Source organism: Linepithema humile, chromosome 7 (assembly GCF_040581485.1).
Source record: "Linepithema humile isolate Giens D197 chromosome 7, Lhum_UNIL_v1.0, whole genome shotgun sequence".
Classification (NCBI taxonomy): Eukaryota; Metazoa; Arthropoda; class Insecta; order Hymenoptera; family Formicidae; genus Linepithema; species Linepithema humile.
In genome coordinates, this window is record NC_090134.1 from 2,901,919 (window position 1) to 2,917,106 (window position 15,188).

A 15,188-nucleotide genomic window follows, 5' to 3' on the forward strand; every position below is an offset into this window, starting at 1 on the left:
ATTTTCTTTTTCGCATTACTATTCTTTTACCACAATACAATGTTATAGTATTACAAAAAATCTCATTCTTCGCTAGTATTTAATCATTGACTCATTCTTGATGAAACTTTAAATTTGTGCAATCTAAAATGACTGCATGGAATAAATAATTGCGCGCGTCACTGTTATTTAACTTCTCACAAATTTTCGTTGCAAAAACTCGCGTTGCTGTATCGCGACCACCCTGTATAACAGGCACGATTTTAAGCCCCCGCGGCGGTACCGTCCATCGACCGCACTCCGGCGCAGTCTTTCACGAATTTTAATGTAAAATGAATTCGCGATATAGCCATAGCGGAAGGGTTACGGAATAATAACTCGGCGCGCGCGTTTTCCGCTCGCGGGATGTATCTATAACTCGCGTACGAAATGCATAATCCAGCAACGCATTTGCATACTAGGATGCGCCGGTAAGCACTGCGCTGTAATGTAAACTAAAGCTTAAATAACGTCGGACACATGTACGTGTTTTTACATGTGTTCGTTTGTAGGCATACACGGCCTCGGTGCTGCGGTAACGCGCGCGACCATTTGCCCGCGAAAATGGAGCAGTTAATTGTCCTTCCGTTACCGTGCAATTACGTTTGTCACACGGGATAATACCGCTTATTGTGCCTGCTGCTACTGCTGTAATTACTTTTGTAATTAAGTATTTCTTCTGCGATGTGCGACTCTTGAACGACAGGCTCGCCTCGTAGCACGAAACTGAATTCTAATTTTATTAATCTATGAATATGATTGATATGCTGACGGATTGTTATGACGTTAATCAGAAAGATTTAAATTTTTCGTGTTGAAGACGAAACTTTTGATTGAGAAATGCTTGGCTTACCGTCAATCAATATTACTTTTTTACTTTGTTAAAAGTAATGCGAGGGAATTCAAGCTCTTTCTAGTGATTGCAAAAAGCTCCGACGACATTCGGTATATTTATATCACTCTCGCAACGGCGATGACAAACTCTTCTTTAGTTCTCATCATCGTTGAATATTTTTGAAATTCAGTTATGCTGAAACGTATCTCGTCGTATTCTTATAAGCTCCGATCTCTGATCTCCGTTCTTTCTGATTCATAACACGCAGCCAGGCATGAATTGATCTTTTTCCAACGGAAGGAAGCTTTCGGCTATATCGACGGCTAAGCGAGAAAATATACAAAAGCAGGGGACTCTCAGTTTTATCCCCGAACAGACATTCGCGAGTTTCCCAACAGGGGCGTGGGAACGATCGGAGGGAAAGCTCTCGGCAGAAAGCTTTTTCGGTCGCGGTTACGGGTCTAAGCGGCTTTCTGCTTGCGGCAAGGATGCGTATTATCGAACCCCTTGTCGCTTACCACGCCTGGTCGAAAAAATATTAATCCTAGCCGTCGAACACACTGATGTCGGAATAGGCGGACTCGATGGGGGGTGAATTTCTCCCGTGAAGACTAAAAGAATAAAAGGAAGTTGAGTGTACCGTTAAATAATTGAACGCTATAGGAATAAAAGCATGCTTTGTCACGACGCAAGTTCTGTAGAAAACGAATTTTTACGAATTTCTGAATAAGGATATATTATTGAACTATTTTTTGTGTTTAAAGAATAATAATTTCTATTTATTTTTAATTAGTTACTTGAACGTAATTATTTTTGCTTACTGGAGATACGTGAACTTTGTGCATTTTTCTCCTCTTTTTTTATAAGGTAGCAAAAATTTTTTCTAAGCTGTACGATTACAACTTATTCGTTAAAATTTGATGTGAAAAGTGTGTTGTGTAAAAATATGCAACAATTCGTTTCGTAATTTTAAAATTATTAACATATAAAATAGATTAATTAAAATTATGGATAAAAGAGTACTATATTTTCATTTTATCTACTGGATATCCAAGTTTCACTTACTGGATATGGCAGACTGCGACATGCTATTATTAAACATGGATGGGTAAGACTTCAGTGCTATACTGGCAAGACGCGAGTGAGGGCAATGACTCTCAATGTGCCAATTGGAAGTTCTTGCGCCTTTCAGCGAACTTTTCCGCACTTTTCACCGGTGACGTACAGCTAAAACGTCGACGGCACGATCTCGCGCTTCCATGTAAGATCGTATGTGTGCGCGCACGAGAAACGACGGCGAACGGTCGCTATCCACCACCTAGCCCTTTCCACCCCTCCCCCCCTCCCCCCCTACCCGGGCCGTGGAGCGTAAAAGGGCAATAAAACACACGGGACGCATCTGGGTTACGAGCTTTACAAGGCACTAGCTTCTTTCTTTATCTCGTACCGGGGCCATCGCTTCGGCCCTAAGCGATTTCTCGAACGTCCGTACTCCACTTCCCTGTAACTTCCGTATAGCGTGTCGCTATCACACTCAGGATCGGATTTTCGGTGACCTCGTAGATTCTGGATACTTCAATTTCGAATTGTAATATGCAATATAGGGGACATAACAAATATAACACCTGGTCACAGGTTTGGTTGCATCGTTTCTCCATTTCATAATTCCCGCGTTTTTTATTTTTTAAAGAAAATTCTGTTTTTCTTTCCAAGCTCCGATAGTTTCTTAGATTTAAGATACTTTTATATCGAAATGCAGGATATAATGGATATGTGACAGATATAGATATATAATTCTTCGCTGTTTTCTACTCTTTACTGTTTCCTGTCTTTGCAAGCTCCAAAAATTTTGCAGCCGCGAGGACGGTGCCTTATAGAAGATCCGAACCTGATCTCACTCTTAGAAACGTTCTCTCGTTTTGTCAGGATGCCTCCCGTTTATTTCTCTCAAACTTCTTTTCTCTTCCTCTCCTCTCATCAATCGCAAGAGAAAGTCGTAAAGTGGTACGATTTGGGCGCCCGTTACTGCGCGCATCAAAACAAGTTCCGAATCACTTGTGTCTTTCTAAGTCACTGGTTTCCAAGTTTTTACGACTGTGCACTCTCAACATACAAACACTTAACCCAAATACATTCAAATGAGCTTATTTTAGCTTATCATATTAAAATGATTTTAGAACCGCGTCGAGAAAATGATATTCTGCTTAAACGTTGAAGCAAAGCGATAAGCAAAAGAAATTTTTTATCAAAGTAAGAAAGTTTTAGGAGTTTAAACAACAGAAGTATCTGTTATATTATTATAAAATAACATGAAGCTTGTAAACTTTGAATAAAAATTGCAGATGTCGAAGCGCAAGAGTTATTACAAATTAAAAGAGAGTAAAAGACTTTGTTTTAATTAGTTGTTTACTCTATTTTAATTTGTAATATCTTTTGCATCCCGACATCCACGCTTTTGCTTTACAGCCTTTTTGCTGTTATTTTTTTTTTATTCTTCAAAAACCATACGTTACACGCTTGTAAACTTCACCTGATAAATTGAGTTAAACCGATCGCGTCAGCATTTGGTGGACAAAAATCATGTCGTGTAAGCAGATTGTAAGGCGACTGTAAGCTGAAAATCACGCACCTTTCTAACGATGATTCAGGTGACGACGGCGACCACGGCAACGATGGTATCCTGTGTACATAGCGCACGTGTACCGGCCGGCTCGGCACTTCTATCGGTCGTCCCGCGTATAAATGTCGCAGTTACACGGATTGCGCTGGGAATTGGACACATAGGCACGCGTTTCGCTCTTGCAGTAGGATGCACTGGCGGGTGCAATAACGATAACGACGATCGTACTAACGCCCGCGACAATGTTACGTGACAATGACAGGCGGCGGCGTTACGACTGCGATAATAAAGAGATATGAGAATTAGCTTGGCCGAACGATCAGACGGTATTCCGTTTCTCCTTTTGAACATCCGGTATCTTACGAATGGAAGGACATGGATTTGTCGGCTAAATATTATATTTTTACACTCAAAATAGTAATTTTGGAAAATATGTTTTGTTTTCTTTTTATAGAATGCTCTTATAAAGTTAAAATATCATATTTTCATTAACACAATAGAAAATATATTAAATTTAAAACACAATATAATAAACGTAAAATTAACGAAATTTGTTAAAGATTATTGGAGTTTAATTGTATAAATGTTATATGTAATTTTAGTCAAAAGATACTCCAAATTATTTATTCCATCTTCTTTTTATTATACATTTTCTAAAATTAACACTTTAAAATTGCTCTTTATCATTCAGTAACAGTTACAAATGGATTCAAATTCGACCAGACGGTTATAATAAGCATGATATTATAATTCATATCTCATAACGATTAATAATGTTGATGGAGTACTAAATAAGGGTTAATATAATGAAATGTGGATCAATGGCGAATCTCAGTTTTGCCATACCGACGTCATTCTCCTCCTTTGCTCATGACCCTTGCGGCGAAACGGTCCGTACGTTTGTACCCCTTTTCTAGGGGTTGGCATAGTTAATATACAAGGCACGGGAGAGCGATCCGGCTTTTCGACCCCAGGATTTCGTTATAAATAAGGGTCGTGCGCTCGCCTCGTTGTACCGCAGAAGAAGAAACGCACGAGGTGCTAACGGTTATACGTCCTCGTCCTCGTCGAGCTAATTCCACCGGCCATTACTCTTCTCGCGTACTGAGAGTAAGTCGAGTACTCGATACAGCGAAATCTCTGCGTAACAGGAAAACGAATTGAATCAAATTGTTGCAAGAAAGAAAAATTAATCAGTTTTGTAAACAGTTTTGTAACAAAATTTTCATCGATAAAAATAATAGACTTTTTGTTTAATTTATTAATAAAAAAATGTTAATATAATCTAATGTAATAATTGACTGTTTGAAATACAAAAAAATTGATGTGCTAGGCGGAAATGTATAAGAGAAAAGATTCGATTAACTTGGCAAATCCTATTGCATCGAAATGATAAATATAATACAGAGAAGTTCACATATCTTGATACGAATAAGAAGCTTATCGGTCTCAAGATTGCTCCTCTTGACAATAAAAAAAGATTAAAAAAGGAACAAGAAGAGCATTTCAACGATTGCGAAGCCAATTTCCGGATTTAAGGATTAGACGGCCGTATCTTTGCAAAATGCATCACGATGATTCGTATCTCTCTTCTCTCTAATTTATGTATTTCCTGCAGGGCTGCCATCGCAACCGTATTTAATAACAATGTAGAAGCGTGTCAAAAGAAAGAAAGAGCGCACAAATCACGTAACCGGAAATAATTTCCACATGTACGTTTTTTTCCTGTCTCCTGAAAAAAGAATAAGTCGGATTTGGCGTTCTTTTTCCTGCCTCGCTTCTTTTTTCTTCTCTGTGCTTTCCGTGATTCTCTTTGCCGCACGCGACAGCATCGGGAGCCGGCCATAAATTTTCCTCGGCACAAAGCGAACGAAATTCAAGAAAGTACCGGCTTCTATGTTTCGCGTCACGCGAGCCACCGATAACATTAACGAGCCAATCCTCGCGACGACGTTCCGACGCGCGCGCACAGAGTCTTCCGACGATCGAAACGTGAAAGGGTGTGTTATCGTTCCACGACTTTCGCCCTCCGTGCTTTATGCGCGGGCCTCGACAAGTTATAAGCAACCCCGCTGGCCATAGAAAAAAGTTATCAACTCATCGCACCCTTCCTTTCCACCCTAAAAAAATGTTTTTTTATGAAATACAACGTTGCGAACATCCCTTCTGCGGCTAAAGTAGTCGTTATTTCATTTCTAAATGGAGTTTCTTTTTTATATCAACGTGTTGAGGATCTAATATTATTATTACATAAAAGTAGTGGAAATTCTAAATTCTGTCAGTATTCGAAAGATTGCGAGTTACGAAGTTAAAGGGCCAAATGCAGGTGAAACACATAATAGAATACGAATAGAAGGTATACAGGTTTCGGCAGGATTAGTTGAACATCTTCCGGTGTCATCTCGGCATCGTAAGAAACGAAATTTACGCACTGACGACAGTTTGAGAGATCCTGGTGGCGCATTTTCCCCGCGGCTGATGTATCAGTCGTTCTCCTTTCGTCGTCCACCTTTCCTCCCCCCTCTCTCTCTCTCTCTCTCTTTCTCCACGTCGCAGATTTCCCTTTCTGGCAGCAGCGTGTCGAGAGTGTAACGTGCCGAGAAACTGCGCGCATTTTCCCCTCCGCATTAGGAGGAACGTTTCTACGTTTCTCTTCAGCTTCTCTCCGCGCTTCTCCCTTTCGTCTCTCGCGCCCTTTGCCTTTTTCTTTTCTCTCCGACACCAGATGCTGCTAACTGCGCCTTTCTTGATGAGATCCCGGCCCCTCGCGCGCCTCGCTGCAGCTCGCGCCTCCTCCTACCGATCCATCTTCCTCGAAAAAGACGAGATCACGCTACACGGCCGCTTTATTCGCCCGAGCGTGCGGAGGAGGAACACGAATTCCTTATATTCGCCGGCTGCTCTTGTTATTGCGGCGGAACTGATGATCACTCGTTGCTTGGTGCTATCACGGCTGAGCAAAGTACCGCGTAAAAACGTATTTCAAAGAAGTTTGTATTTGAGACGCGGAGATAAATTCTAAATTATCAAAAATGTTCCGGGATACATTTAGGCTAATCAATTTTCCTCACAACGTGAATAGCAAATTGGAAACTTTGTTTAGATTAAGCGGTAACGTATGCGCATAGACGACTAGGAAGGTTTACCGCGAAACCTCAAATTTCCGCGCCCTAATTACTCCGTATTGATTAATATTGATAATTCTATGTTATTATTATGAAAAGGCTTATGTTACAATGTAAGCTCAATTACAGCTGCTAAATAGGATTATTAGAAAAAAACAACTTGAAATTAATCAAAGAATCTATTATTAAAATTAAAATTGCGAATCGCGAGACATTCTGCATGTTTTTAATGAGATTTTTGCGCTGAGGAGTCACAGTCGCTGACACAGGCGTATCAATCTCGGTTAGATTAAGCGGATCCTCCCAGTCCGATTTAGCTTTATTACCCATTAAACTGTCATCGAGATATCAGTGTGCATCGTCCATGGACTTAACTGAGTTTGACGAAACTTTCCCTCACGAAATTAGATGACATCGAACTACTTGTGCGTTCGTCGAACTTTCTTGAGAATGTCTTACCCCAAGAATATCGTGAATCTGTCACACGTTACCAAGATATTAAAGGCCCTTATCAGTTGCCTCGATAACACCAGGGGCGGAGAGAGAAACGCTTGCGAATAATTCTCCTTATATTTACGCGAATAAGTTTTTGTCAGCAAAGTTGTTTGTAAAACTTGATAGAAATTTTGCGACTAATTGAATAATGACTAATGAAAGAAAAGCATACGTGTCTCAAAATTATATCACTTGAGACTTTACGTTAATAATACGGGTGGAATTATGGTTAAAGCGATCGTTTATTTCGCCGTGCGTCATTAATCTTACACGAAGTGATCTATCGTTAAAATATGAACCTGCTTTTTGTTCCAGCTTTCTGAACTCGAGCAGCGGGTATTAGAAGCGGAGGGCAGGGCGGATGAAGCGGAAGATAAGGTAAGCAGACATCAATATTGATATTATTGGACTAAAAATATGCACACAAAATACGAGAATGGCAGAGAGATAGACTCGAGTTTTATTTTACTATATTAAATCTAATATCTACATTTATGTCTTTGATCTAATTGCATATTAATGGATAGTACATGTATTTTGTTATATATTTTCTTTACCCAAGTTGATCTCTCTACTCCACCTAGATATATTTAGCGGTACGAGAATAGATTTCGGGGTGGATTCCGGTTCACCCTTATCAATTCTCGTATTCTTTCTTTGGGGTTGTTTACCCCTGTTCTATACCATATACTGGCACAATGTTCTTTTACCGACAACCCGTTTCTAGGACTCCGCGCGTTTCTTACCCTCGTACATCTAGCTTTACCGACGGACACGAAAACATCCCTTCGTAAGGGGTGCAAACCCCACAAGCACGGTTTACCAGCCGGGAGCAACGGCGAACTGCTAAATTTTCGCAACTGATGATATCCTCGGTATAAAATGTAGCGTGAAAATATAACATAAAAATACGCGTGAAGTTAGCCCCCTAATATTAGAAATAATTAAGTTATTTTACATGATTCGATTGTTTGCACATGATTGCACTTCTCTTATTTGCACACCTTTAGTAAAAAAATTATTAAAAAAAAATTTGCGGGGGCTAACTTCACATTCAAAAATGGTCAAATTTCGCGAAAATCTTTTTGCAACGAGCTCAACCCATAGATTTTTATTTGTACATTTCCATACAGTTTGAATTTTCGTTTGCACACCTCTAGAAAAAAAGTTATTTAAAAAAAAATTTGCGGGGGCTAACTTCACATTAAAAAATGATCAAATTTCGCGAAAATCTTTTTGCAAAGAGCTCAATCTATAGATTTTCGTTTGTACATTTACATACAGTTTGAATATTCGTTTGCACATCTCTGGAAAAGGAGTTATTCAAAATGTGAAATTGGCTCCCCAAATTTTTTAAAAATAATTTTTTTGCTAGAGGTGTGCAAACGAAAATAAAAGAAGTGCAATTATGTGCAAACAATGTGCAATCGAATCATGTAAAATAACTTAATTATTTCTAATATTGAGGGGCTAACTTCACGCGTATAACAAAACTCTAAAAAGAACGTAATATATTTTATAATATAGAATAAAATTTTCTATAATTACTTTCTTATTATTTTGTGCAGTATAAAGTTACAAAAATAAGAAATAATATAAATTTTTTAATTAAAAAATATGATATAATGCAGAAAATTCGTAAAATATAAAAATTTAGAATATAAGAAGAAAGTTTAGAAAAATATGAAAGTATCTTTTGATAACGCAGTCATGTGCGATAAAGAAAAGGACGATCCATGTGGATGTCAATATCGGAAACCAAGCAACCTTACAGACATTTGTATCCATGTTTCTCTTTATTATAATTAAAGATTGCATCAGATCGATAATCTATTGAATTAAGTGCGTTAATTCGTTTTTGTAAAACTCCTCTTCAAACTTTTTAATGTTAAATTTTGTCTGCTTGGAGTTTTAAAGCTTGGATCTTGTTTTCAACTATTTATTGCAATGTTAAGGTTTTGAATAACGAAATGGAATAATTTATTAAAATAATACAAAAATTTCTTGTTGGAGAAGAAAAAGAATAAGAAACGGAACAGTGTAAGAAAAATTAAAATTTATTTTAGATAAAATTAGGAGTCCAGCATTGTTTAGGAAATATATTAAAACCAATAATAATTTGATTAACGAAAATTACTTCTCATAATTACACACACACACACACATAAGTATAGTTTTGTTTCTTATTTTACTTGGCAAGTTTTTTAACTTACTAAGATTGATCTCTCTCTCTTCCTACACTTTCTCTACTAATTAAAATCGCGCGTAAAAATGGATAAATGGATAGCTTTGTTACCGATATCACCACGAGAAGGGTGAAATATCGATTAACTGCAGATGCGTCGGTGTCTGTCGGTATCCGTCGGTGTTTCGAGAGAGAGGGGCAGAGAAAGGGTGAAAGTGCGAAAGAGAAGAAGGGAGGAAGTGAAAGAGAGAGAGAGATAGAGCAAGAAAGACCGATAGGAGTAGCAAGATGGCCGTGTGGCCGGCCGGCGAAGTCGTCGTTTTGTTATGACCCCGAAATTCGCGAAACCACGTGTGTATCCGCGACGGTGCATCGCGCGACAACGTTTCCGTCGCCCCGTCTCGAAAGCGATCGCCGATCTGTTGAACGATCTGTGATCCGTTCCGTCCGTTCGCGGTCGAAGGTCGAGGTCGTCTTCCCCGTTTCTGTTCCCGTGCGCGAGGAACTATGGCTCGCAGCAGGTGACATCGATGAAAGGTAATCAATGCAATTTCCACCCAGATCATTTAACGATGATATAATTTTGATAGGTTGAATGTTCACGGTGATATGCACGTGCGAAAATGATATTCGTGTTTATTCATGGCAGTGGAGTCGCGACAATTGACGTGAAAATACAATTTCGCGTATATGTAGTGCCGAAAATCGACTGAAATTGAATCAGGAATTCAAGCCGATGTAATTTCGATTAGTTTAAATTTCGTAACTGTACATGTACGGTAATTATTTTTATATTTATTTGCGACATAATATCTGACACAAAGTATATCCATATTATTGAGAATTAAATTGAATAGAAACAGCGATACAAAGGCGATTTAATTTCACCGAATTTAAGCTTTGATGTCGAAAATGATCCCTATATCTATCCGTGATAATAAATGCGACAGTTTACTATGTCAAATATTATCAGATTTTGTTGTACAAATATGAAAATTATCTCTATGGTTAATTACGAAATGAATGGATTGTACGGAGAAAAATACGGCGGTGAAAAATATCATATTTTATTTTTTAAATCCTGGATTATACTTTTGGATAAGTTCAAATTAAATTATACTGATTGTCATTACGAGAGTTTGGATCTCAGAAAAATATTAGAAGGATATTGAATAGGATGAAAATAACCGAGGCTTAAATGTGCTTTTGCATTGGATTCTTTCAAATTTGCTTTAGTGCTTAGAAATGTAACAATCTGAAAGTAAAGGATGACAAGTCTTATCGTCCCGTATTATAGGTACTGTAACGTATTATAACGAGAGCAACGAGCGGCGCTTGAACACGATATATTGGTTGCGACAGCGACTTAATGAGTCGCATCTCGTGTAGAATTGGCTTACGGCCAGTGCGTGTGCATGAGTAATCCTCACTTCCCGCCGACATCCGTGCGTTTAATAAAACGAAGATGCACTCTCCTCGCAACCTGCGCATTCGGAATAAGATCCTATTTCGCGAAGTTACTTTCGTCAAATAAAATCGAAGAGTAAATAACATAGCAAAGTAGTTCTTATTAAAATCGAATTAGTCATGCAATTTTTGTTTTCGCACACTTTTCTGCGAAGTTACTTTTCTGCACTTTTTTTTTATTAAGACTCATATTTACGAAAAAAAAACGAATAAGTTTGTTTATAGAAAATAATATTTTAATACTCGAAAATACACTGAATTTATAATTTGGAATATACATTAAATTTATATGTACCAAAAATAAACTGGAAAGCATATTTAATCTCAGTTATTATGAAGAATTAAAAAATAATTATTGTTGAGGCTTGGTTCGAAATTAGCGATAGAGAATACGGTATTATGACAGGTGGTTTTAATGCATATGTTTATACATATTTCATGAGAAATTACGTGGTACAGCAAATCCATATTTGTCAAATGACTAATATTGACCAAACGCACCATAACGCATGCACATATTATAACATATTTCGTAAATATGTGTGCAATATGCTGCCGAATGTATTAATAGCGTTTCGCGTTGCAATATACGACAGCTTTGTCGTGTACGAGTCATGGGTATCTTTGCCGAGACGGTTGTGTGGTTTTATTGCAACGCTAGGCGTCGTCGCGTCGGACTGCACCAAAGAAAAAAAATAGTACCTATTTTTTGTTTCTACTTCATTAACTATTTCTTATCACATAAATAATAAGCTGGAAAAGTCTGGAGGGTAATAAAATAGCATTAACGCTAGCTAGAATATTAAGATGTTATTCTTCGAATAAATCGAAATAAATTGATCTTTAAATGATAATTGATAATTAAACGTTTTTATAATAAATATGTTTATTTAGCTTCGCAGGGAGATTTTATAGAAATTAACAAAAATTAATACAACTATTAAATTTTACAAAATAAAAAGTGTAAAATGATGAAATAATTATCATTTTATGATTTCATTTGATTTTTGCGACATGTTGACACTGCAAACGAAATCTATTAAATGTTTGTTGTATGGTTTTGAATGCGGGCTTTGAACGCGAGGGCTTTTGAATATACTGTCAATAACATTATTGATAATCGACATTTTGAAATTGTACGCATATATAATTTTCATGTTCAATAAGAATAATTATTATTAATTACATTCTATCATACCTAAGGTTATTCTGGATCATTGTGAGTGACTCACCCCGTGTACATTCGATATTTAAACACAACTGACTTCGGCTTCCTCGAAGCTGATTGTCGAAGCGCACGAATCGTTTTCGTTTCTCCTTTGTATCTTCTTCCTTTAAGCCTGCGCTAACGGGAGACAAGTGGAGCAAATCGATAATTTTCAGAGTGGTCCCAAGACAGAATGAGAGACACACTCGTGATTCAAGTCTATTCTGATTCGCGTTCCTTCTGTAGTTTGACTTTTCTAAAATTGGTGCAGCCGATGTCGAAGTGTAGTAAATTATTGCGTCGAATATTTTTTCTACAGATTTAACGTGATTATTTAACGTGATACGTCTAATATGTTTCTATAAATTTCATGGGATAATTTTGGCACTTGATTATTTAGAAAAACAACTCTCTCTCTCTCTCTCTCTCTCTCTCTCTCTCTCTCTCGTGTCTCTTCATCTCCCGGCGCGACAGACCTTTTTCGCTCGCGTTACCATTATCGCGAGAAGCTTTTAGGGAGTGAGTTCGCTTCGCCTCAGGGTCATCGGCTTGACCCACGGTGGTTGTACGCTCGTCGCGAGTATATGCATACAAGTAGCATCCACAAATTCTCCCATTGGCCGCGAGCCAACGTGACTCACCGCCTCTAGAAAACCCCCGCGGCTTATGTACTTCGGTGTTCGCTTCGCTTCAGTTCGACGCGATCTTTACCGGCGGATAGACGAGAAACTTTCTCTGTGTGTGCATTTGTTTGTGAAATTCGTCATATTGTTTTTATTTAGTTCTTTTATTTGGATTCGCCGACTTCAGAAAGTTGCGTTTCTCGGCGACGGGGCGTTCTTCGTGAATCAGGAGTATTCTCCAACGGATCAGCGGAACAAGAAAAAGAATTGGAGTTGAAGTTAATAAATCATCTATCATGGCAGCGTTTAATTGGGGTAAGACTCCAACAGCAGCGAGAACTGACGATTTAATTAAAAAAATTTATACATCAAAATATACTATTAACTTTATTTTAAAATAGCTCTATTTTAATTAGAGTTTTATATATTCTACATATAGAATCATTTTATTTATTTATTTTCGGGAATATATCATAAAAAGTAAAATTATTGTTCTAATTTTATAAATAAAAAAGTTTAAAAGACAATCTCGGTAAATGATTATCCTTCTCGTTTTGTTGACATAAAGTCAACTTCGAAGTTCGGAGCGTTTGTCGTGGAGCGTCGATGTGATAGCGACGGGATGTTTTGTGTACGCTCAAACTTCAGAGGAAACCTCAGAAAGCACGACTAAAACGAGAATGGAACCATTATCCCGCCAGGGTAAAAGTCGATTCCCTTCTGCCGGTGAACGCGTGGCGACGCGGCGCGTCGCGTCGCGCGAAGACGACGTCGAGGAGAGGAGATGAAACGTGCGCGAGAAAACAGCCGGCACGAAAGAATCAGAGGGAGTTTGCGACAAGGATGGAGAAAGATCGATATAAGTCGAATAGCACATGCACGACGACGACGACGACGACGACGAGGCACATGCTGGGAAAACATTCGGCGAGAGAGGATTTCCCCGTATTGATTTTCTCTCGAGTCCCCTTTCGGCTAGTCGCCGTGGACGCTTGCTCGCTCTCGCTCTCGCTCTCGCTCGCGAGCGTTTACCCGCGTACATCCGCCGTGCTGTTAAGGCGATATCGATTTTTGACAGCTGCTCTGCGAAACGCTCACAAACCGCGTATATACCGTGTACAAACGCCATACGTAACGTACGTACTGTACCGTAAGAAGGGTTCTCCCCGATACACTCACCCTCTCTTTCTCTCCCCTCGCAACGTAACGCACGCAAACGCAATGTGACATCATACGTGTTTGTGCGAATTCGATCCGCGCGCTTTTCCGGAAAGATCGTTTACTTTATCGTGCGGTGAGAGCGTACGCAAATTCTTGCAAATTGTGATTATTCACCATTAATCCGACGAACTTTGACAGTTTCTTTTGGTGTTTCCTTTTTCGATTATTTCCGATCGACCTTTCGATGGCTGCTTGGTATTACGCGATCATTCATCAACTAGCGTATTCTGATAGCCGTATAGTGTTTCTTGGTTCGTGACATTATTCATTACTATCTAGCAATTTTTTATAATAATTGTTGTCATTATTTAGCGTTGACAATTATTTATGACCGAATTTTCTTTAATAATTATTTGAAATAACTGATGATGTTTTGACTACTTTGCGGTTTAATAATGATTTGAAGTACTTTGATGATTATTTTCCTAGTTTGCGATTTATTAATTAGCTTTTTGTGACAGTCTTTTAGCATTTCTGATTTATGGATTTTCTCCGTTTAAACAAGATCTTTTGATTTAGTATCTTTTTATATCTATTTATGGTCAAGCAAAGTTTTTCGGCTATTATCTGATGTTATTGGAATCTAGTAATGATAAAAATACTTATATTACTAGCGAAATTAGACACTTCTGGATATTATTCGACAGTAGATTAGCAAACGTATGTGAATTTATATATTGATTCGATAGGCAATGGTTACATTTATTGTTTTGATGAGAAAATCTGAAATTGTGACGATTTACAAGATATTTAAAAATTCAAATATATAAATATGTTTTATATTTCCGACATCCACATTGTTATCTAATAATTAAGCAAAGTAAAGCAATTATAATTATTAATAGTAAAATTTAAGAGGGAAGCTAAACTTTAGCGGTGCAAATATTTTATTCTCCATTTAAATAAATTTTATTTTAACAGAAAAATTAGTTGTAAAGATATTTGATTTAAACCCTCGATATTTTTATGAAGAAAAGATCGACGTGCTTTGATCAAAGTTTATAGATGGAAAGCGGCTCGCTAAATTTAGCTAGGACATTCCGGATAATGTCGATAATATTGTGCACGTCCATTAATACTGCATTTGACATCTGTAGGAAACGCGACATGAACATAAACCGTGAATGCTCATTCTCAGTCTCTGTCCGCTTCAGGTACGGATGATGGAGGAGCGGCTGGTGAAGGGTGAATACTGCCTGAGCACATCCGGTGTTGGATCTCCGCCGCATTCGCTACCGTCAACTTCCGGTACGCAGAATGACAAGATCGAGGATGTTCATTGTGCTTGCATATCGAAGCTAGAGACTCAAGTCGAAGAACAGGTAAAATGGAGTTTTTACAGTGTCTGAGAAATCGATGTTTCTTTAAACAATTTAGATATACAAAGTAATA

General features: G+C 38.0%; 1 protein-coding gene across 9 annotated transcripts in view; it reads left to right on the forward strand.

Annotated features, from left to right (window-relative positions):
- The window catches only part of LOC105668465 (uncharacterized protein CG43867), a 60,822-nt gene that overhangs the window by 33,634 nt on the left and 12,000 nt on the right, over positions 1–15,188 (forward strand). For all 9 annotated transcript variants that reach the window (XM_067358848.1, XM_067358853.1, XM_067358852.1 and 6 more), the window contains 2 exons: positions 7,409–7,471; positions 14,951–15,118. In XM_067358848.1, the coding sequence (XP_067214949.1) occupies positions 7,409–7,471; positions 14,951–15,118 (231 nt within the window). The remainder of the gene's footprint in view (positions 1–7,408; positions 7,472–14,950; positions 15,119–15,188) is intronic.